Source organism: Podarcis raffonei, chromosome 4 (assembly GCF_027172205.1).
Source record: "Podarcis raffonei isolate rPodRaf1 chromosome 4, rPodRaf1.pri, whole genome shotgun sequence".
Classification (NCBI taxonomy): Eukaryota; Metazoa; Chordata; class Lepidosauria; order Squamata; family Lacertidae; genus Podarcis; species Podarcis raffonei.
Genome location: NC_070605.1, coordinates 7,841,459 through 7,861,046, shown reverse-complemented (window position 1 = coordinate 7,861,046; position 19,588 = coordinate 7,841,459). Strand labels below are relative to the sequence as shown.

Genomic DNA, 19,588 nt, shown 5'->3' with positions numbered 1-19,588 from the left:
AGACTCAAGCTCAGGCAAACTCAGACCACTGAATACTAAGCAGGTTTGGCTGTTTATCGATCTATTAATTGATTCTAAGTTTTAATTTATATTGCTATATCTGTATTGTCCCTGTTATACCTAATTGCACATTCAAATGTATCCCTATCGTGTTTTTTGACTTCCTTGATATTGTATGTGGGCTGGAACTGGTCTATGACCGAAATAATAAAATTCAATTCAATTGATTGATTGATTGATCTATCTGGATAAACATTGACCAGTCAAACAAAGCAAATGAAAAGGCATGGAGCTGTTTAAAGACTTTCGCTGCATTAAGAACGGTCTTCTTGAAAAAGGCTGAAGCTTCTAGGTCAGAGAGCAGAACTGGTGGGGATTTGTTCTGGTGATAGATATTGAGCCAATAGTTCAACCTCACTGATTATTCCCTTTTCCATGCAGGATACCAATGTCAGCTGCTCCCAAATCCAGTGCCCGCCTCTTCAGTGTCCGAATCCCATCAGTGACCCACACCAATGCTGTCCTAGGTGCCCAGGTAAGTGGATTTGAATGCCCCTCCCTGACAGCACACAAACAGCTTATACATATCTATATCTTGCTATTTACAGCAGTGGCCCCCATTCCCCAGAAATGTATGTGTGAATACACTGGTGATAAATATCCTCATATGGGGGGGGGGGGAGGAGACAAAATTGCTGGAAAAGAAGTGTCTCTGGTAGGAGAAATTTCCAGTAAAAGGCTGATGACTTTTCATGACTTTTCAAAATGAAAACTGATGCGGAAATGTGGATATCATCAAATCGTAGGGATGGAATAAGTTCAGCCCCCCAAAGTGAACTTAATTTTTTTTTAAGTGAGGAAATAAAGCAGGCATTTTTACCAAGCAAGATAATGTGACTTCAGTTGCAATCTCTTCTACTCAAAGATAGGGATATGAGTGTCTTGTGAGCGCTCTGCCAATGTTATTTTTCAGATAGGTAAAGGTAAAGGGACCCTTGACCATTAGGTCCAGTCGTGGCCGACTCTGGGGTTGCGAGCTAATCTCACTCTATAGGCCGAGGGAGCTGGTGTACAGCTTCCGGGTCATGTGGCCAGCATGACTAAGCCGCTACTGGTGAACCAGAGCAGCGCACGGAAACACCGTTTACCTTCCCGCCGGAAGTACCTATTTATCTACTTGCACTTTGACGTGCTTTCGAATTGCTAGGTGGGCAGGACCAAGGGCCGAGCAATGGGAGCTCACCCCGTCGCGGGGATTCGAACCTCTGACCTTCTGATCAGCAAGTCCTAGGCTCTGTGGTTTAACCCACAGCGCCACCCGCGTCCCTTTTTTCAGATACCCTCCATTAATTGTAGCATTTGGTGAAAGCTGAGAGAAAAGCCCAGCCTTCTGAATTTTGGGGGTGGATTTCTGGACAACTTCCCAAACTGCATCTGGATTCTGGCACTAAACTATAGGCTTCACCCTGGCACAACCTCACTAGGCTTTGCTACCAACATTTATTTTTCCACTTCCTTTTTTAAATTTACTGGGAAGTCTTCTATCATCACGACCTGGGTTAGAGGGGAATTTGCTGATATCAGTTTTCCTTTATATTTCACCCACATCTCAGTGATATTTCTTAATAAGGGATTTTCAATATTCTGCCACCATTGCCTGCTTGGTTTGATAAAAAAATATATTCCCTGACTTCTCCCTCATTTCCTATGTACAGTGGACCCTTGGGTTATGTACTGATCTGGATACATAATTTTCGGGTTGCAAAAGCGGCAAACCTAGAAGTGTATTCTTCCGGGTTTCGCCACTCGCACATGTGCAGAAGTGCTGTATCGCGCTGTGCGCATGTGCAGAAGTAGCACCTCTGGTTACAGATTTTTTGGGTGTGCATGGACCCCTGAAACGAATTAAATTCAGCCGTCAGAATATTGATTGCAAAGAATTGGAAGGGGGGGGGGAATTCATCATTATTAGAATGGCAAAGCAATCTCTGTGAGTTTGTGGAAATGGCAAAATTGACCTCACTCATTAGAGGCCATTCAAATCAGAGAATAATTAGGAGTGGGATGGAGTGACGGAATACATGAGAAAATATGGTTCCGGAACTGGAATAGTAAAAGATAATGTGTAAAACGTGCAGGGGTAAGCAAGGAAATAATAAAAGAATCAATTGAATAATTATTAAACTACGACAACACAACAAGATGGAAGAAGTTTAAAAAAATATTGAGATCACACATGGATGAAGGGGAGTGGGGGGGTATAGGGGAAATTATAAAAATTTCTAATATAATATTTCTAATTGTGTTGCATTTATATATAGCAAAGCGAAGTCTATAGCAATTAGGTATATTTTAATCTAGTCAAATATGTAATAGGCTTATGTTACAAAACGAATATGGATTTTGAATTTGATGTTTGTAATTCTTTTTCGGTTTTGGAATAAAGTTTAAAAAAAATAAGAAAGAAAGAAAGAAAGAAAGAAAGAAAGAAAGAAAGAAAGAAAGAAAGAAAGAAAGAAAGAAATTAAATTCATAACCAGAGGGTCCACTTTACCACTCTCTAACCATTCTATCTCTTCTTGCTCTGTTATCCCATCTATGATATACAGTGGTACCTTGGGTTACATACGCTTCAGGTTACATACGCTTCAGGTTACAGACTCCGCTAACCCAGAAATAGTACCTTGGGTTAAGAACTTTGCTTCAGGATGAGAACAGAAATCGTGCTCCGGCGGCAGGAGGCCCCATTAGCTAAAGTGGTGCTTCAGGTTAAGAACAGTTTCAGGTTAAGAACGGACCTCCGGAACAAATTACGTACTTAACCTGAGGTACCACTGTATCTTAACTGATTTGCTATATAATATAACTTTATGTTGGGGAGACACAGTCCTCCTGTTTTCTGGGGTTTATACCATCTTCTTTTTGTTAATTCTAGGTTTCTTATCCCCATTACAAAATTTATTGATCATACCAACTTTTCTACAATCCTTTTCCAGCCCAGGAGCTTCTCTGTGTTGTGGGTAGTGTGGCTGTGTGTCCCTCTTCAGAGTGGACAGTCCTCTATTGCAGCGGCCCCCCAAAAAACTTTTCCGGGCTGCTGCCCCCTTGGTCCCACAAACGCCTCCGCAGTGCCCCCTCTCCTATAAAAAGCAATATTCGGAACAACAGTTTGCATGTCCCCCTAAGGGAGATAACAACACAATAAAATCAAAAGCAGCGGAAATTGATTGCACACTTACTCAAAATCCAATTAAAGCCATTTAGTTTAATTACCGGTAACTCAACGGGATGAATGAACTTGATTCAGCGATGGCAGCTTTTCGAAATCTGATAGTCATTGACACCTCCAGGGCTCCCTTGGCTCTTAGCACCCGCTAGGTGACTCCCCGGCAGGGGGTGGTACCACCACCCAGTGTGGAAACCACAGATCTACTGATAGTGAAAGCTCTGGTTTTCCCAGTAGTGATGTATGGAAGTGAGAGCTGGACCATAAAGAAGGCTGATCGCCGAAGAAAGGATGCTTTTGAATTCTGGTGCTGGAGGAGACTCTTGAGAGTCCCATGGACTGCAAGAAGATCAAACCTCTCCATTCTGAAGGAAATCAGCCCTGAGTGCTCACTGGAAGGGCAGATCCTGAAGCTGAGGCTCCAAGACTTTGGCCACCTCATGAGAAGAGAAGACTCCCTGGAAAAGACCCTGATGTTGGGAAAGATGGAGGGCACAAGGAGAAGGGGGCGACAGAGGACGAGATGGTGGGACAGTGTTCTCGAAGCTACCAGCATGAGTTTGACCAAACTGCGGGAGGCAGCGGAAGGCAGGAGGGCCTGGCATGCTCTGGTCCAGGGGGTCACAAAGAGTCGGACACGACTAAACGACTAAACAACGACATTGGGTGGGGGGCTGTCCAAGCCCAGTTTAAAGATGATGAACTCTAAGAAGGGAGAGCAGGGGTGTGTGTGTGTATGTGTAAAGCCATCTTGGTTTGTGTTAGCGGCACCAAAGTGACCTCTCCTGGGCAGTGTGTCTGGAGGTCTTGGTCTGCCCAGACAACAAGACTCCCCTCTCAACCTCACTGTATGTTAAATTGCTGTTTTAGGGGTTGTTTTTAAAAGTCTGGAACGGATTAATCCATTTTGCATTACTTTCTATGGGAAAGCGTGCCTTGGTTTTGGAACGCTTTGGTTTTGGAACAGACTTCCGGAATGGATTAAGTTTGAGAACCAAGGTACCACTGTACATAAAATTGCCAGAGGGTCATTACTTCTTATTGGGGCTTGCTTGCCTCCCAGAGATCATTACATGTGGTTTGCCACGGCTGGCCACTCCTGGAAAATCGTCGCAGGGGGATGTAGGGAGAGAAAATGTTCTCGATCGTGTCTTCTTCTTCCTCTGCAGAGCTGCTCACCCCGCCTGGGGTCCAGACGCCAGCCAATTCCTCGTGCCGCTACAACGGAACAGCCTACCGGCATGGCGACATCTTCACCCACAACGAGCTCTTCCCTTCCAGGCAGACAAATCAGTGCACCCAGTGCAGTTGCTCGGTAAGTGACTTTGGGGAGCCGTTCTGGTCGCCTCTCCCCAAAACGGACGTTGAGGAGTTGGGAAAGGTTCGGAAGAGGGAAACCCGAATGATCAAATCTCACGGAACAGGGCAACCCGAGCATGTATCAAAATTGAGGCGCTGCAATATATGACAACAGGCCTGGGGGAAACGAAAGAAAGTATTTGCTTAGCACACACTAACATTAGGGTAGGGGCCTGGTAGGGATACGATACGATACGATAATCTTTATTGCCATTGTCCCATACAGAACAATGAAATTGAAGAAATCTACATCAGACATTCAGAAACCAACAGGCCTGCTATCCCAGCTATCCCAACCTGGTTAGCCCCCTAAAAACTCTGATATCCCATTTTTAAATACAATATACTCCCATAGAGACTACCTTAAAGGTAAAGGTAAAGGGACCCCTGACCATTAGGTCCAGTCGTGGCCGACTCTGGGGTTGTGGCCGAGGGAGCCGGCCGACTCTGGGGTTTACTGGCCGAGGGAGCCGGCGTACAGCTTCCGGGTCATGTGTCCAGCATGACTAAGCCGCTTCTGGCGAACCAGAGCAGCGCACAGAAACGCCGTTTACCTTCCCACCGGAGTGGTACCTATTTATCTACTTGCACTTTGACATGCTTTCAAACTGCTAGCTTGGCAGGAGCAGGGACCGAGCAACGGGAGCTCACCCCGTCATGGGGATTCAAGCTGCCGACCTTCTGATCAGCAAATCCTAGGCTCTGTGGTTTAACCAACAGCTCCACTCACGTCCAGAGACTACCTTACCCTGCGTTTAAAACCAAAATTGCATTTGGATAGAAACTGTTTCTCATGCGGCTAGTCCTAGTCTTTATAACCCTTCTTCCAGAAGACAGAAGCTGAAAGAGATCATTTCCGGGGTGCGCACTATCCTGAGCTATCTTTGCAGCTTTCTTATGGCACCCGGAAGCATAGATTTGATCCGCCTTACCTTGGAAACCCAGCTAGATGCGCAGGGTAGAAATAATAAATTATTATGATATGATTATTATTGGAAAGGCAGGAGTGTACAGGCAGGAGCCTTTTCAGTCAGAAGCTGGATACCCAAGCTCTGGGGGAATGGACGGTTAGACTACTGCAATGTGACGTAACTGGGCCTGCCCTTGAAGACGGTTTGGAAATGCTAGCTAGCTCAAAACAGCTATTGACGAAGTGTCTGGATTTCTTGTGTTTTTCTCAGGAAGGCCACATTTACTGCGGCCTGGTGACCTGCCCAGAGGTGCTTTGTGCTTCTCCCGAAACCATGCCAGGCTCCTGCTGCCAAGTCTGCAGAGGTAATGTAAGAACCATGATCCTCGCCGCATCGCTCCCTCCTGCACCATGGACCTTTGGAGGGGTGGGAAACGCAGCCGGAGATCTTGTCTGCCGCCAAACACTGCCATTTGTTAACATTTCCTGGGCTGACTTGTGCAGGAATTAGTTGGGGTTTTTTTTCCTTTTTTTTATAATATTTTTATTAAACAATTTTTTATATTAATACAAACAAAACATACATAAACAAACAACAAACAATAACAGAACAAAAAACAGGTACCATTTCATATCCTAATTTCTTTAACCTTTCTTCCTCGACTTCCTCTTGCCTCCCGTTTCTGTATTCCAAATTCTTATAATTATTCAGCGAATCTTCCCTTATTTTACTATAAATTTATGTTAATCATCCTTATTCTCTTTGTCTTAACCATTACTAATAGTAACCATTTATTTTAATCCAACATCATTTTAACTGTCATTAATTTTGTAGTATTTCTTTAAATAGTCCTTGAACTTTTTCCATTCTTCTTCCGCCGCTTCTCTTCCCTGGTTTCGGATTCTGCTCGTCATTTCTGCCAAGCCCATGTAGTCCATCACCTTCATCTGCCATTCTTCCAGTGTGGGTAGATCCTGTGTCTTCCAGTACTTTGCAATGAGTATTCTAGCTGCTGTTGTAGCATACATAAAAAAAGTTGTATCTATCTTTAACACCCCCTGGCCGACAATACCCAAGAGAAAGGCCTCTGGTTTCTTGGGGAAAGTATATTTAAATACCTTTTTCAGTTCATTATAAATCATTTCCCAGAATGCCTTAATCTTCGGGCACGTCCACCAGAGGTGAAAGAATGTACCTTCCTTTTCTTTACATTTCCAACATTTATTATCAGGCAAGTGGTAGATCTTTGCAAGCTTGACTGGGGTTATGTACCACCTATAAATCATTTTCATTATATTTTCTCTTAAGGCATTACACGCCGTAAACTTCAACCCGGTGGTCCACAACTTTTCCCAATCAGCAAACATGATGTTATGACCAATGTCCTGAGCCCATTTAATCATACTTGATTTTACCATTTCATCTTGTGTATTCCATTTCAGCAGCAGATCATACATTTTTGACAAATTCTTAGTACTGGATTCTAACAGTTCAGTCTCTAGTTTTGATTTTTCCACCTGGAAGCCTATTTTACTGTCTAATTTAAACACTTCATTTATTTGATGATAATGTAACCAATCTCTCACCTTACCTTTTAGTTTTTCAAAACTCTGCAATCTCAATTTGTCCCCTTCCTTTTCCAAAATTTCCCAATATCTTGGCCATTTCGACTCCATATTTAACTTTTTAACTGCTTTAGCTTCCATTGGTGATAGCCATCTTGGAGTCTTATTTTCTAGCAAGTCCTTATATCTAACCCAGACATTTAATAGTGCTTTCCTGACAATATGATTTTTGAAACTTTTGTGCGCTTTAACCTTGTCATACCACAAATATGCATGCCACCCAAAAATATTGTTAAATCCTTCCAAATCCAAAATGTCTGTGTTTTCAAGAAGCAGCCAATCTTTTAGCCAGCAGAAAGCTGCCGCTTCATAGTACAATTTAAGGTCTGGCAGGGCAAACCCCCCTCTTTCCTTTGAATCCGTTAATATCTTAAATTTTATTCTGGGCTTCTTGCCCTGCCAGACAAATTTAGATATATCTTTCTGCCACTTCTTGAAACAGTCCATTTTATCCATTATTTGTAATGCTTGAAACAGAAACAACATTCTTGGCAATACATTCATTTTTATAACTGCAATTCGACCTAACAAAGAAAGCTTCAGATTTGACCAGATCTCCAGATCTTTTTTCACTTCTGTCCAAGTTTTTTCATAATTGTCTTTAAATAGGTTCACATTCTTAGCTGTCATATTCACACCCAGATATTTCACTTTTTTAACCACAGTCAACCCCGTCTCATTCTGAAACCTTTCTTTTTCAATCTGTGTTAAATTTTTCTCCAATACCTTAGTCTTTGACTTATTCAGTTTAAATCCTGCCAATTGGCCAAACTCTTGAATTATCTCCAAAACTCTTTTCGTGCTAGCTTCTGGCTCCTGTAAAGTAAGTACTAGGTCATCTGCAAATGCTCTCAGTTTATATTGTTTAACTCCGACCTGAACCCCTTTCACCAACTGGTCCTTCCTAATCATATTAAGCAAAACCTCCAGGACCGAAATAAAAAGTAATGGGGAGATAGGGCACCCCTGACGTGTCCCTTTTTCAATCTTAAACTCTTCTGTTACCACATTATTTACAATCAATTTTGCTTTCTGTTCAGAATATATTGCACCTATACCATTTTCAAACCCTTGGCCTACCCCCATCCCCCGGAGGTTCTTCAACATGAAGCTCCAAGAAATATTGTCAAAGGCTTTCTCGGCGTCCACAAATATCAAAACAGCCTTAGTGTTTATATTCACTTCCAACTTCTCCAAAATGTCAATTATATTCCTTACATTGTCCGACAAATGCCTTTTCGGGAGAAAGCCCGCCTGGTCCCCATGAATCTCCTCCATCAACACTCTTTTCAGTCTCTTTGCTAAAACATCAGCAAAGATTTTGTAATCCACATTTAGTAAGGAGATGGGTCGGTAGTTCTTAAGTTGGGTCTTTTCAGTCTCTGTCTTTGGTATAAGTGTAATGTAGGCCTCTCTCCACGTATCGGGTGCCCTTCTCCATGATCTCGTTACAGACTTCCTTCAAAGGTTGTATAAGCCCTTCCTTCAAAACTTTGTAGTATTTGGAAGTCAATCCATCCGGTCCAGGTGATTTGCCCAACGTCATGTTTTGAATGGCATCTTCTATTTCCTGTGCTGATATCTCCTGGTTCAAAATTGTCTTACTTTCCTGAGAAATCTTTTTCAGCCCATTTTTCTCGAGGAATTGTTGTATGTCTTTATCTTTTTGCGGCCCTTGTGTATACAATTGTCTAAAGTAGCTCTGAAAACAGTTCCTAATTTCCACTGGGTTGCATATGTTCTTTCCCTCCACTTCTAAATTTGTTACCGTGTTGAGTTTTTGTCTCTTCTTTATTTGCCAAGCCAGTAACTTGCCACATTTATCTGCAGATTCAAAGGTCTTTTGTCTCATTTGTTTAATTTTCCATTCTATTTCTTGATTCATCAGTTCCATATATTGTGTTTGGTACAGTTTAATTTCTCTTAAAACCACTTGCGATTTTGGCTTCACTCTTAGTTTCCTTTCCCCTTCCTTTATCTTTTCCAGAATTTTCTCTTTCCTCTCATTTTGCTTTCTTTTCTTTAATGTATTTTGTTGTATCAAAAACCCTCTCATCACGGCTTTACTTGCGTCCCATATTATTCTTTTTTCTACTTTAGATCTTAGATTAATTTCAAAATAATCCTTCAACGTTTTTTGGGCCTTTTTACAGATCTCCTCGTCTCTGAATAAGGTGTCATTCATTCTCCATCTGAAGGAACCAGTTGTTGTTTGCTTCATCACCATCTTTACTGCGTTATGGTCGGAGAGAGTTTTTGGGCAGATTTCCACTTTCTTTATGTTCGACGCCATGTTGCTAGTCACCCAAATTTGGTCAATCCGAGTCCATGTCATTTTGGCTTCAGAAAAGAAGGTTCCCTCTCTCTCTAATGGGTGTTTTGTTCTCCAGATGTCTATCAAATCCATATTGTCAGTCATTTCAAAAAAAGTTTTTGGTAGTCTTCCATCTTTTGTAACTACCTGTCTTTGTGCTTTATCCATATTTGTTGAAACTACTCCATTCATGTCTCCCATCATAATTAGTTTGTAGTCCATATAGTCCATTAAAGTCTCATGCAACTTCTTAAAAAATTCTGCTTTCCCTTCATTTGGTGCGTATATCCCCACTATCAAAAGTTTTTCTCCTTGAAATTGAATTTCAATTGCCAGATATCTTCCTTGGTCATCTTTAAAAATTTGTTTCGGCTGTAGATTTTCCTTTGCGTAGATCACCACTCCTCTTTTTTTTACTTTGTCTGAGGATATAAATTCTTGTCCCAATCTCTTATTTATTAATAGTTTCCTGTGTGCTCTTGTTACGTGGGTCTCTTGTAGACAAATCAAGTCCAATTGGTCTTTCTTTAAAGCATGAAATATATTTTTCCTTTTTCGGGGATTGTTTAGACCATTACAATTCCAGGTTAGAAGTTGCAAAGCCATGATGGGGTTATTTAATTCCTCCTACAGCTCCCAGTTGTTGTTCGTCCTTTGTCGGTGGCTCTGTGTCCGTATCTAGTCTTGAAGGATGTCCTTCTCCTGGATAGGTCTCTTTCTGTAGGTCTTCTTCGTGTTCTCCCAGGAACTTGTCTTTATCACTCACTGTTTTTATTCTTCTTTTCTTCCCCTTGTATTTAAAAGACAGGCCTTGGGGAAACTCCCACCTGAATGGTATGTAGTTCCTCTTCAGTAGTGTCACCAAATCCTTGTAAGGACCTCTTGCATCCAAAATACTTTTGGGAATATCTTTAAAGATCTCAATATGAAAATCTTCAATTCGAAGGGTTGTTTGGTAGTGCAGGTTCAATATTTTATCTCTCTCTTCTTTGGATCTTAGAGTTATCAAGCAATCTCTGGGTCTATTCTTCTTCTGCCTTATTCCCAACCTAAATGCACTCTCTATTTTGAACTCTTCTTCTTTCAAATCTTGCTTCCAGAAGTCAGAAAACTCTTTTGTCAGATAATCCACCAAGTTGTCTCCTTCCTTTTCCGGCACAAGTCTAATCCTTAGGTTCTTCTCCTTGCGTTGCATATCCTGCATAGAAAGTGTCAGTTCATACTCATCCAGTTTCCTGTACACCGGTGGAAGTTTCCCTTCAACAGCAGTGGCAATTTCCTTGGCTTCCTCAGCTATCTTTCGTGTTGTAGATGAATCTTCCAGTAGTTTCCCAATTGCTTCTGCGTTAGAGTTCACTTTATTCCCGAGGTCAGTTATGCTTTTAGTATTTAAATCAATTTTCCCAGAGATTTCTTCAATTTTCTTATTTGTTTCAGCGCCTTGCTTCTTTAATTCCTCTAAAGAATCATTTATTTTTCCCAATGCCTTTGCAAACGCTTCTTCAGAAGACATTGTTTTCACTTTTGCCTTTGTGACAGCTGCAGTTCCCGAGGCCCCTGATACAGAGGCCCTTCTTTGCATAGAAAGATCAACTTTGTATTGTCTACCAGATCTCAAAGTCGTTTCTTGTGAGTCTTCTTTCTGTTTACCATCTGCCATAACAAAGTCTTTCATTCAAGGTCATTCCCACACTCTTAAGCTGTCAAAAGATAAAAGTTCTCAGGTTTTAAATTCCGCTTGTTGCTGAAACTGTCCAAATCCTCTAGAGGGCGTAAAGTCAGTTCTTAAACTTTAAGTTGTTCCCACACTTCCAAAAGGCAAAAGCCCTCCAAGTCCCTTTCTTTGTAAAAGATCCAAATCAATAGTGTCCTGCAAGTAACTTACTATATAGCAAGATACGATGTTTCAAGTTGAGAGTAACCGGAGTCTATATTACAGTTACTTTCTAACCTTTTTTGTAACGACCATCCTTAGCCGGTTCCTTTCCTCCGGCAGTCCGACCCCCAGGTAGATGAGCAGCGGTAAACAGTTCAATCTCCTTTAAAAACAGGCAGGGAATCCCTTTAAAATCTTCTCCCCCCCCCCTCCTGCCTTCTGGGGGGGGGGAGTTCTTTACTTGGTGTTGGGTTTCTTGGCTCGTAAACTCTCCTGTCAAAAAGTTACAGCTTAAATGCCTTTCGCTTTAATCTTGCTGCAGGACGGAAAGCAGACTTCCTTTTTAATACTTATCCGTCTCGGTGCCCAATTTCTTTAGTTTTAGTGTCCAATTATTAATGCAAGCTCAATCCTACTCACGGAAAGTTGCTCTTTTTTAATCCAAAATCTTCGGAAGAAGTCAGCGCTCTCCGCTAATGGCGACGCGGCTTCGCTTCGCAGGCTGGGTGAAAGCGACTCTCAGCACCGCTCCACGCACCCTCCGCTGATCTATAGCCTTTAAAAAGGCTATTTCACAACGTCGGGGGGGGGGGCAAAGGTGCCCGCCGAGTCTCCGGTTCACAGGCTACGCGCCTGTGACTTTTGAGGGTCCTTGCTCCGCCGTGAGCTACGGGACCCGAACCCGCGAAGCAGATCTCTCCCGGAGCTCCGGGAGAAATCCGCCATTCAGCGCTGGCGCTAACCCGGAAGTCCTTTTCCTTTTTCTTTTTTTTATAATAATTTTTGTTGAGTTTTCCATATTTGTGGTTGTTGTTTAGTCGTTTAGTCATGTCCGACTCTTCGCGACCCCATGGACCAGAGCACGACAGGCACTCCTGTCTTCCACTGCCTCCCGCAGTTTGGTCAGACTCATGCTGGTAGCTTCAAGAACACTATCCATATTTAGTCACATTTTATTACATAAATCTATAAGGTTGAGCTGGGATGCGGGTGGCGCTGTGGGTTAAACCACAGAGCCTAGGACTTGCCGATCAGAAGGTCGGCGGTTCGAATCCCCGTGATGGGGTGAGCTCCCGTTGCTCGGTCTCAGCTCCTGCCAACCTAGCAGTTCAAAAGCACGTCAAAAGTGCAAGCAGATAAATAGGTATTCCTCCAGCGGAAAGGTAAACGGCGTTTCCGTGTGCTGCTCTGGTTCACCAGAAGGGGCTTAGTCATGCTGGCCACATGACCCGGAAGCTGTACGCTGGCTCCCTCGGCCAATAAAGCGAGATGAGCGCCGCAACCCCAGAGTCAGCCATGACTGGACTTAACGGTCAGGGGTCCCTTTACCTTTTATAACGTTAAGCATTGTTCAAACAGAGCATCAACCTCCTTCCCTCCCTCTTTCTGACTTCCAAACATCTTTAAGTACAGTAAATTCTTAGCATTTCTATAACCACTTTTTTTTACCTTCTATCTTCTTTTAACATTTCACCTCATTATATGTAAAACAGCTCCTTATTTTAACATTACAAAATATTTCAACTCAAACCTACAAACGTTTGTACTAAGGTCAAAGCCTTCTGGGATATAATATGTAATGAATTAAAGAAGGTTTTTAAATATAATTTCAACAAAAAACCAGAGGCATTTTTGTTAGGTTTAATTGGAGAGGAAATTCAGGAAAAAGACGTAAATTTGTTTATGTATGCCACAACGGCTGCAAGGATACTTCTGGCCCAGAAATGGAAGCAGCAGGAACTTCCTATGTTGGAAAAATGGCAGTTAAAGATGGTGGAATACATAGAGTTGGTAAAGTTGTCGGGGAAGATCTGGAATCGGCGAGACAAACTGTTTCAAAAGGACTGGAGCAAATTTATATTTTACATGAAAGAAAATTGTAAACATTTGAAAACGTTTGTAGAAATTGGTTGTTTTTCTAGCACCATCTCAAGCACCTTTGCTCTCCCCCTAGAGGATGATTATTTTTCCAGGTGGCGCTGTGGGTTAAATCACAGAGCCTAGGGCTTGCCGATCAGAAGGTTGGCGGTTCGAATCCCCGCGACAGGGTGAGCTCCCGTTGCTCGGTCCCTTCTCCTGCCAACCTAGCAGTTCGAAAGCACCTCAGAGTGCAAGTAGATAAATAAGTACCACTCCGGCGGGAAGGTAAACGGCGTTTCCGTGCGCTGCTCTGGTTTGCCAGTAGCGGCTTAGTCATGCTGGCCACATGACCCGGAAGCTGTACGCCGGCTCCCTCGGCCAGTAAAGAGAGATGAGCGCCGCAACCCCAGAGTCGGTCACGACTGGACCTAATGGTCAGGGGTCCCTTTACCTTTACCCAGGAGCAACTGGAGCTGTTTTGCTGCCTGAGGCAGAACTTTAGGACAGCAGGCTAGTTTGAGGGCTGCAGGGCAGACCACGTGGCCCCCATTCCTAGCTCCATTCCAACACCACCCGAATTTACCGCCTGAGGCAGCTGCCTCACTCTGCCTCATGTAAGGACCGGCCCTGCCTCTCCCCATCCCATCTGAACTCCTTGCATTTGGTTATATAGGGCTGTGGAGGTATGGATTCAATGGCAGGGGTCAGCAAACTTTTTCAGCAGGGGGCCGGTCCACTGTCCCTCAGACCTCGTGCGGGGGCCGGACTATATTTTGAAGGAAAAAAAAATATGAACGAATTCCAATGCCCCACAAATAACCCAGAGATGCATTTAAAATAAAAGGACACATTCTACTCATGTAAAAACACCAGGCAGGCCCTACAAATAACCCAGAGATGCATTTTAAATAAAAGGACGCATTCTACTCATGTAAAAACACGCTGATTCCCCGACCATCCTCAGGCTGGATTTAGAAGGCGATTGGGCCAGATCCGGCCCTGGGGCCTTAGTTTGCCTACCCATGGGCTAGAGCAGGCATAGGCAGACACCGGCCCTCCAGATGTTTGGGACTACAGTTCCCATCACCCCTAGTTAACAGGACCAGTGGTCAGGGATGATGGAAATTGTGTGAATTTCTGGTCCCGCCAGTTTCGAATCCTTCCTGTTAATTTATCTAGTTCTGCATAGTCCATTAATTTCATCCTCCATTCTTCTTTCGTCGGTAATTCTTCTTGCTTCCATTTTTGGGCCAATAACGTTCTTGCTGCTGTTGTTGCGTATAAGAACAGCTTACATTCCTTTCTATTTATATCACTTCCTACAATGCCCAGTAAAAATGCTTTTGGTTTCTTTAAAATGTATATTTCAACATTTTTTTCATCTCCTTATATATCATCTCCCAGAAGCTTTTCAGTTTTTCACTTTACTTGATCCTGGAGAGGAAATGGTTCAGCTGGACAAAATATAGTGAGTGTGTTACAAAGGGGTGCCACAACTCAAATAATGTTTTGGTCAGGTTAGGAATCTGAATGAATAAACAGGACAGGCTAAACTGATGGACCAAGACGTATGCTTACTACATGACGCTCCCACCTAGTTCTATGCTTTTTCTTTTCTCTCAGCAGATAATTCCTTTGAGAGGTTGATAGAAGAGCCCCAATTAAACAGAGGCGTCGTAAGTAAAGCTTTCAGTTTTTATTCCTTTAAAATACACAATTACCGTATTTTTCGTCCCATAGGACGCACCAATTTTTTGGGGGGGGAAATAAAGGAAAAAATTTTTCCCTTTATTTCCCCCCCAAAACCAGGTCGGGGAACACTGGGATGGTGGCGCTGCGCCTCCACGCTGTCCCCCGAGCTTGTGGGGCTGGCCGATGTCTGCCCTGCGCGAGGGGCGCTCTGCTTCAGGGCGCCCCACGCCCGGGGCGGCAGGCTGCGGACACCTGCGCGAAGCACGGGGCGTCCTCCGGAGTGCGCCCCATGCTCCGCGCTGCAGGCTTCCGCCCGCAAGCCTTGCGCGCCGGGGGGGAGTTCCCCTGGGCGCGCAAGGCTTGCTGACACCTGCGCGAAGCACGGGGCGTCCTCCGAATGGCGCCCCATGCTCCGCGCTGCAGGTTGCCGCCCGCAACCCTTGCGCGCCCGGGGGGAGATCTCCTGGGCGCGCAAGGCTTGCGGACACCTGTGTGAAGCACGGGGTGTCCTACGGAGGGCGCCCCGTGCTCCGCGCTGCCGGCTGCCGCCCACAAGCCGTGCACGCCTGGGGGGAGTTCCCCCGGGCGCACAAGGCTTGCGGACACCTGCGCGAAGCACAGGGCGTCCTACGGAGGGCGCCCCGTGCTCCGCGCTGCAGGCTGCCGCCCGCAAGCCGTGCACGCCCGGGGGAGTTCCCCCCGGTGCGCAAGGCTTGCGGACAGCTGTGCGAAGCATGGGGCATCCTCCGAAGGGCGCCCCGTGCTCCGCGCTGCAGGCTGCTGCCCGCAAGCCTTGCGCACCAGGGGGGAGATCTCCCGGGTGCGCAAGGCTTGCCGACACCTGCACGAAGCACGGAGTGTCCTACGGAGAGCACCCCGTGCTCCGTGCTGCAGGTTCCCGCCTGCAAGCCTTGCACGCCTGGGGGAACTCCCCCTGGGCGTGCAAGGCTTGCGGATAGCTTCCTGGAGCCTGGAGAGCGAGAGGTGTCGGTGCGCACCGACGCCTCTCGCTCTCCAGGCTTCAGCGAAAGCCTGCATTCGCCCCATAGGACGCACACACATTTCCCCTTCATTTTTGGAGGGGAAAAAGTGCGTCCTATAGGGCAAAAAATACGGTAATTAAGAGGCATGTTCTTTCGACATCGCTCACTAGCAGGTCGCCTCATGTGCAATAAATGTTACGGGTTCTCAGAATTTGCTGTAATAAAAGGTGACATAGAGAAAGTGGATAGAGGTTTTTTTAAAAAAAATAGATTTATAGTTTTTTTTATAGATTCATAGAATTATAGAGCTGGAAGAGAGCCATCTAGTCCCTACAATGCAGGAATCCCAGCTGAAGAATTCCTCTCATAACATTGGAATTGAAGCTGCATTTTGGGATATTCGGGGCAGATAAAAGAAAGGACTTCTTCACACAGCGCACAGTTGAACTATGGAACTCCTTGCCCCATGAGGCAGCAATGGCCACCAATCTGGATGGCTTTAAAAGAGGATGGAGAAAGAACTGGAAATTTACAGCCTGTGAAGTATTGAGGGAAAACCTAATCAAGATGTTTTATAGATGGTACTGAACACCTACCAAAATAGCTAAAATGTAAGGGATGCGGGTGGCGCTGTAGGTTAAACCACAGAGCCTAGGACTTGCCGATCAGAAGGTCGGCGGTTCGAATCCCCGCGACTGGGTGAGCTCCCGTTGCTCGGTCCCTGCTCCTGCCAACCTAGCAGTTCGAAAGCACGTCAAGTGCAAGTAGATAAATAGGTACCACTCTGACGGGAAGGTAAACGGCGTTTCCGTGCGCTGCTCTGGTTCACCAGAAGCAGCTCAGTCATGCTGGCCACATGACCCGGAAGCTGTACGCCGGCTCCCTCGGCCAAGAAAGCAAGATGAGCGCCGCAACCCCAGAGTCGGCCACGACTGGACCTAATGGTCAGAGATCCCTTTACCTTTATAAGACGAAAACAAATCTGTGCCGGAAGTGTGGTAAAACAGAGGGGACACTTATACATGTTTGGTGGACCTGTGGAAAAAATCAAAAGCTTCCGGAACATAGTATATGACGATCTTAAAAAAATGTTTAAGTATAACTTTATGAAAAATACAGAAGCTTTTCTACTAGGGATAACGGACACAGGTATAGCAAGAGAAGAGCAGAAAATATTCCTCTATGCCACAGGAGCGGCAAGGATCCTAATTGCTAAAAACTGGAAAAAAGAAACTGTGCCAACAAAAAAGGAATGGCAAGGCAAACTGTTAGAGTATATTGAACTGGCTAGATTAACGTATGCTATGTTCATGTTTAATGAGGGTGGATTTCTGTATTGGGGGGGTGGGGGGTTAATGTTATGTTGTAAATAAAATTTCCAATAAACATTTATAAATAAATTTTTAAAAAGGATGCTGGAGTAGATGGGCCGTTGGTATGATCCAGGAGGTTCTGCTTAGGTTCTTATGCAACTGATTTCCAGCACTGTCCCATTTATTTATTTATTTTTAATTGCAAACCGTAAGACAAAGAAAGAAAGAACTTTGGCCTACATCCACAACGATCCATTAATCCCAATCTAAAAATATATATCAGTATAGGCAGCCCATATATCACAATAGCTATCCAAATGAGATCGCCTGCTGAATTGACTGGGGATCTTTCCATGTTGTCTGGACCTGCAGAGACACCCCCGTTATCACTGCGCGGTGGGCGCCGGGAGCAGAGGATCTGCCGGAGCAGTTGATCCCCCGACGGGAGCCTCGCTGGAACTGATCCCCAAGAGCATCAAGCAGAAAGTGGGGAGCGGCGGAACAACGGTCAGAATCATCCTGAAGGAGCAGAACAAAAAAGGTAACGTCAGTTCAGGTGAACACTGCGATGCGCTCTAGCTGGGGCTTCTTCCCTTGCGCCTGAAGCTGTGGTCAGCGCAGGATTAGGGTGTGTCAGATTTTTCAACTTTCCTTTTTTAAATAATTTTTTCATTGGCTTTTTTGATAATTTTATACATACATCTTCTTTTCTCGTGAGGTGGCCAAAGTATTGGAGCCTGAGCTTCAGGATCTGTCCTTCCAGTGAGCACTCAGGGCTGATTTCCTTCAGAATGGATCGGTTTGATCTTCTTCTGAAGAGTCTCCTCCAGCACCTTTACCTTTTACCTTCCTACTATCCTTAACTTTCCCACACATCTCAAATGGTTTGAACTTGAACGGCACTCTTTATTTTTTTGTATTTTCACCCGTGGTCTTCTCTCTCTCCCTCTCTCTCTCTCTCTCTCTCTCTCTCTCTCTCTCTCTCTCTCTCTCTCCAGCTTGTGTGTACAACGGGAAGACCTATTCGCATGGAGAAGTGTGGCACCCCACGATCCGCCACTTCGTGCTCCTGCCCTGCATCCTGTGCACCTGCAAAGACGGGAGCCAGGATTGCCAGAAGATCACATGCCCCAAGGAGTACCCCTGCGAGGAACCCGAAAATGTGGAAGGGAAATGTTGTAAAGTCTGCCCAGGTAATAAACAGACACGCTGACTGCATTTCATGCTTGTGTGTATTACCCCTTTGCTGTATAGGACGGGGGGGGGCAGATGCATTGCAGGGGGGGTGGACTAGATGAACCTCAGGGGTCCCTTCCAAGTCTACAGTTCCAGGATTCTAGGACTAGGAAGAATACTAAGGTGGGGCGTGCACAGAAATGCATATATTCCCAAAACACATGGGGAAAGATGAATGCCAAAATGTGAATTTTAGGCAACACTGAATACGAAAATGTGTATGTTAGGAGGAATTTGCACTAAGATTGCAAACCTGGTGTGGAATTGTGGAGAATGGATAGACATCATACATTACAAGGACGGGAAGAAACATTACAGACAGAATAATTGACACACAGGAAGAACCAGAAGAAAGTTTGAATGCTTCGCCTGTGGGTGTATAAATCATTTCATGTGCCAATACGAATGGAAGTCGTTAAAACTGCAGCTGCGATGTAAAGGATTGCTATTTCAACTGGAGCCTAATTGGAATTTGTAAGATCTTGGAACGCAGAAATAAAGTAAACCATCAAACCATCAATTCTAGCTCACAGGTTGCCACCTAAATTGTTTAATTTGGCATCTTGGTGATTGGTATTATTAGTTGTATTGTAATTTGGCATTGTTATAATGAGGCTGGGGCCGCGAGTGGCGCTGTGGTCTAGACCACTGAGCCTAGGGCTTTCCGATCGGAAGGTTGGCGGTTTGAATCCCCGCGATGGGGTGAGCTCCCATTGCTCTGTCCCTGCTCCTGCCAACCTAGCAGTTCGAAAGACATCAAAGTGCAAGTAGATAAATAGGTACCACTCTGGCGGAAAGGTAAACAGTGTTTTCGTGCGCTGCTCTGGTTTCGCCAGAAGCGGCTTAGTCATGCTGGCCACATGACCCGGAAGCTGTGCGCCAGCTGCCTCGGCCGATAAAGCGAGATGAGTGCCACAACCCCAGAGTCGTTTGCAACTGGACTTAACTGTCAGGGGTTCCCTTTACCTTTACCTTTTAATAATGAGGCTATTATTGGATTATTGTAATTGAAAACTAATAAAAAGTATTTTTAAAAAATGGAAATGTGGAGAGTGGGAAAGTGGGAAAAATTAGAATATGGGAGCTCACAAAATGGATGGATTAGCTCATCCAAATGCAAGGGTTGGGACGCGGGTGGCGCTGTGGGTTAAACCACAGAGCCTAGGACTTGCTGATCAGAAGGTCGGCGGTTC

The 19,588-nt window shown here is 44.7% G+C and overlaps 3 protein-coding genes across 3 annotated transcripts in view; 2 read left to right on the top strand and 1 right to left on the bottom strand.

Moving 5' to 3' along the window:
- Positions 1–2,807, top strand: part of PPME1 (protein phosphatase methylesterase 1) — a 252,123-nt gene extending 249,316 nt beyond the window's left edge. The window contains exon 14 of the mRNA XM_053385106.1: positions 2,769–2,807. Coding sequence (XP_053241081.1) covers positions 2,769–2,790 — 22 coding nt within the window. The 3' untranslated portion in view covers positions 2,791–2,807. The remainder of the gene's footprint in view (positions 1–2,768) is intronic.
- POLD3 (DNA polymerase delta 3, accessory subunit) overlaps positions 1–19,588 on the bottom strand; it is a 240,208-nt gene that overhangs the window by 145,526 nt on the left and 75,094 nt on the right. The window lies entirely within an intron of this gene.
- CHRDL2 (chordin like 2) overlaps positions 1–19,588 on the top strand; it is a 45,163-nt gene that overhangs the window by 9,545 nt on the left and 16,030 nt on the right. The window contains exons 3-8 of the mRNA XM_053385129.1: positions 442–535; positions 4,396–4,541; positions 5,767–5,860; positions 14,798–14,847; positions 17,532–17,700; positions 18,158–18,352. Of these exons, the coding sequence (XP_053241104.1) occupies positions 442–535; positions 4,396–4,541; positions 5,767–5,860; positions 14,798–14,847; positions 17,532–17,700; positions 18,158–18,352 (748 nt within the window). The remainder of the gene's footprint in view (positions 1–441; positions 536–4,395; positions 4,542–5,766; positions 5,861–14,797; positions 14,848–17,531; positions 17,701–18,157; positions 18,353–19,588) is intronic.